At 39.5% G+C, this 4,132-nt stretch overlaps 1 protein-coding gene across 1 annotated transcript in view; it reads right to left on the bottom strand.

The window, feature by feature from the left end:
• LOC108802727 (zinc transporter ZIP6-like) overlaps positions 1-4,132 on the bottom strand; it is a gene marked incomplete at its 5' end in the record, with an annotated part of 13,083 nt that overhangs the window by 813 nt on the left and 8,138 nt on the right. Inside the window, 2 exons of the mRNA XM_018574582.1 lie at positions 1,424-1,614; positions 2,923-3,003. Of these exons, the coding sequence (XP_018430084.1) occupies positions 1,424-1,614; positions 2,923-3,003 (272 nt within the window). The remainder of the gene's footprint in view (positions 1-1,423; positions 1,615-2,922; positions 3,004-4,132) is intronic.

Raw genomic sequence — 4,132 nt, forward strand, 5'->3', positions numbered from 1 at the left:
CCCTCTCCCCTGATTTTTTTATTTTTTCCCTAAGACTGCATAGAAACATCAAGTTCAAATACTATGGCAAATGCTTCTATCAATTCTGCCTTTGTGCTTAATGGATGAGCTTTGAGTTCGAGTCAACAGAAAGTTCAACTCGAGCTCTAGCTTAGGTTTGCTGAATGGGCGAACTAAATGGCCAGATTTGGCTGCACAAATGAACCTCTGGCTGCTGCAATCAGATTTGATTCATTCAGTGCTGCTATTACTCATCATGACCATATTTGGTCAATGACATCACCCAAGATACCCAGCCAGTTTGTTGACATTCATCAGCCTGCGGCAAGGCTGCAGCTAGAGTATCGGTGTTAGAGGATCGTTGTTGCAGGTCGTCCTGTTGTGACGTTGATCATTGTGATTGAAGATAGATCTGCATCGCTGGAGATGTGATTAACACTGGATTAACATTGACTTTTTTTAATGAAAGGACTTATTACCGATTCACATAGAGCACGTGTCAAACATAAGGACCAGGTTATTTCACGTGGCCCTTGCACCTCTCCTGCAGCTTTTTAAAAAATGTAATCACTAAAATGCCATTTAGTTTTAGTCATCTGAATTGTTTTAGTTTTAGTCAACTAAATATCATAAGATTTTAGTTGACTAAATCTACAGGAGATTTACTCTACAAAAATCTAGTGGGTTTAGTTAAAGAGTAATTTAAGAATTTCTCTACAATTTCCAATCTCATTACATACTCCTGGAGTAAACATCTGTTAACCTGTTATGACTTATAGTATTAAGGTTTGAACATGCAATACAGACACAGATTTAACTGTTGTGATATATAACATGTCTTTATTTAGATTAAACCAAGTCTTATAAAGAAACAATAATATTGAGCATTTTTTTACTTCACATAGCCCACCTGAGAGTCCACACAGCCCACCATAGAACCTGCACAGCCACATGAGAGCCCACACAGCCCACTATAGAACCTGCACAGGCACCTGAGAGTCTGCACGGCCCACCACAGACCCCGCATAGCTCATCTGAGAGTCCGCATAGCCCACCATAGAACCTGCTCAGCCACCTGAGAGACTCCACTCTTACACTTGAGTTTGACACCCCTGACGTAGATGGTGGGAACCATTATCTTAAGAGGGCTGGCAAATTCAGATTCAGACCCCAATAAGGATAAGGGTCTGGTATGGATTTTTAAGTTTTATCCATTTCTATTGCATTGGATTCCTACTTCAGATTGATATCAGAAGTAATTTAGCTGCAAATGTATTTGTTTTTTCTTCCTGAATGCCATGGAGGGAAGGAGGGAATAAGCCCACAGTGACCACATTTGATCTTGGTTGTCACCACTACTAAGTGTCTAGAGACCTCATATATCACAGTACGGTATTCTGAATATTACAACATATGTACTTACCATATCAACAAAAGCCACATACATGAATAACCCTGCTGTTAGAGCAAAGATCCACATTGAAACATTCTCTGCATAGTGGCCTATAAGAATCCCAGTTATCATACCCAGGTACGAGAGCATAGCAGATAGAACGTTGTATAACACAGCTTGTTTTACAGTCATTCCAGCTTTCAGAAGGATGGCAAAATCCCCTAGAAGAAAGTTTGAGGAAACAATGTCACTAGATTAAAGCAGAAAAGCACACATATGAGAAAAGACAGATCAGCATTCTTTAGAGTTTATGAACAGCAGACATTCCAGACTAAAATAAGCTTAAAAGCTTAAATACTACAAAGGCATAGGAGTCACACGTATTGGCCTCAGCATGAAGTTATTGGAGTAGTGTGGTGTATGCGGTGTTCAGGCATGAATAAAAGAATATGTTAATTAAAAAGTAATTTTTTAGGACAGGCTTCTAACTGTAATAAATGGAACCTGTGGCATGCACACACATGGGACAAACTGGCCACTTCATTATATTTGGGAGATGGATTACCACTAGGGATGCACCGATATATCGGCCGCCGAAACATATTGGCCGAAAATGGCACTTTTGGCATAATCCTGAAAGTGGCATTTTACTGCCGATACATCGGCGCATCCCTGCTTTCTTTCCTCCCCGCTGGGCACTGCTCTATGTCCCAGCGGGGAGAAGAGAAAGTGACAGCCAGCCGAGCGCTGCGGTGGAGAGCGCTGTGAGCGGCCGGTGTCTCCTCCCACACCGCTCTGCCGCCTATCACAGTCCGGCAGAGCGGTGTGTGGGCGGAGACAGTGCTGTCACAGGAGGCTGAGCTTTCCTCTCTACACTGCTCGATCAGCCTAAAAAAATAAAAAAAAACATTTTCGGTATCGGCCTGACATTTTTAAAAATTTCGGTTTCATTTCAGTTTTAAAATTTCCATTTCGGTGCACCTCTAATTACCACCATTCTTTGAATTAGCCTTACAAATGGGATACACTATGTGGTTTTAAAAGCTCTGATTAGTCTGGCCACTAATGAGCCAAAACTTAAGCACTGATATGGTGCCAAAGGCTACTGTATCCCACAGACTATTAGTACTATATTAATAAATAAACCCTTAACTGCATTAAGTCAAAGTCTTGAAAAGACAGTATAAATGCAAGAGATACCTCCATTAAATCAATCGCATATTTATTATGTTAGCATCTTTGCCATCATACAATAGTTAATGTGACAGGTCTGGACTGGGCCCCTTTATTAAAGTAGATTCTGCCTTAATAAAAGAGGTCCTATAAAGTCCTGAAGTATTGGCTACTGTATGGTGACAATGATGGCATTAATAAATATTGGCATTCAAATATTATTTACATGCTTCTTGGAGCTGTTCATCTCATCACTTCAGCACCCAATACCCGCAAGTGACCATATGATGTGCAAATGACATCCTCCATGAACAATCACAAAGCTATTAAGATACAGCAGTGTAGTGAAGGCTTACCCAATTCATGTGGTAGTTCATGACAGAAAACCGCTACAGACGTACTTAATCCACTGGATAAGCCTTCAGTAAAGGCGGCTCCTGTAATTTAAAGCAACCGTTAACATACCCCCATGTATTCCTTGAATGCAAATAATGAAAACGTAATACCTTAAAGTAGTATTGAACTCTCAAACTTATTTTTATAATTAATCCAAATCAAAACAAATATACACTGTGACAATCTGCTGAGCTATAGAAAAACGTTTATTACCTGCACAGTAAGTTATTCATGTACAATTACTGATCATTCGTTTGAATGAAAAAGTAGTCTTACATTTTTTTTTTTAGGTATACACAGCAACAAAAAAAAAAAAATCAGCTTAATATAAATAATCTTTTGAATATGTGCCAATGCTTTAAAAATTAAACTTCTATGTACAATTTGCACTTGTACAAGTTTGTGTGAGCCATATTTGCCAAGTACATATGAAGGCGCTGTTTTCTGCTTTATCATGCTACAGAGTGATTGTGCTTCTCAAAATGGAAGCCTAGAAGTTACCCGTGCTTCAGAGACTGTTATGGGGCCAAATAATGCAATTCAAACAAAGCAATTTAACAGCGTATATGAGGGATGCACCGATATATCGGTCGCCGAAACATATCGGCCGAAAATGAGCTCTGCAAGCAGCCGGCGTCTCTCCTCCCACACCGCTCAGCCGCCTATCACATTCGGCAGAGCGGTGTGGGGGCGGAGACAGCCCGCACTGTCACAGGAGGCTGGGTTCTCCTCCCTGCTCCGCTCGCTCAGCCTCCTGTGACAGCGTGTCAGAGAGGAGAACGGTACAAACACAGTGATCGCTGAGTGTTTGTACATAATTAAAAGGACAGAGTATGTGGACTATATCCTCAATTATGAATGAATGTGAGTGATCTACATCACCTCCTGTTCATTCATAGTTGTAGTTATAGTAAACATACTATGTTATCAATGAACAGGAACACTCAGTATAGAGGATTCCTGTTCATTGATAACAGGGGATACAGAAGACAAAGTCCTCTATCTCTTTTTCTATTTTAAAAGGGAAATATCAGGGGTCTGTTTAGACTCTTAATATTTCCCTGAAGCCCCTAAAAGTTTAAAATATTTAATAAAAAAATGAATTAAAAAAAAACGTTTATAAAAAATAAATTAAAATATAAAAAAAATTAAAATAAAATAAAAAAAAAA

The sequence above is a fragment of the Nanorana parkeri genome, unplaced genomic scaffold, assembly GCF_000935625.1.
Source record: "Nanorana parkeri isolate BGI_ZX_2015 unplaced genomic scaffold, ASM93562v1 scaffold3067, whole genome shotgun sequence".
Lineage (NCBI taxonomy): Eukaryota > Metazoa > Chordata > Amphibia > Anura > Dicroglossidae > Nanorana > Nanorana parkeri.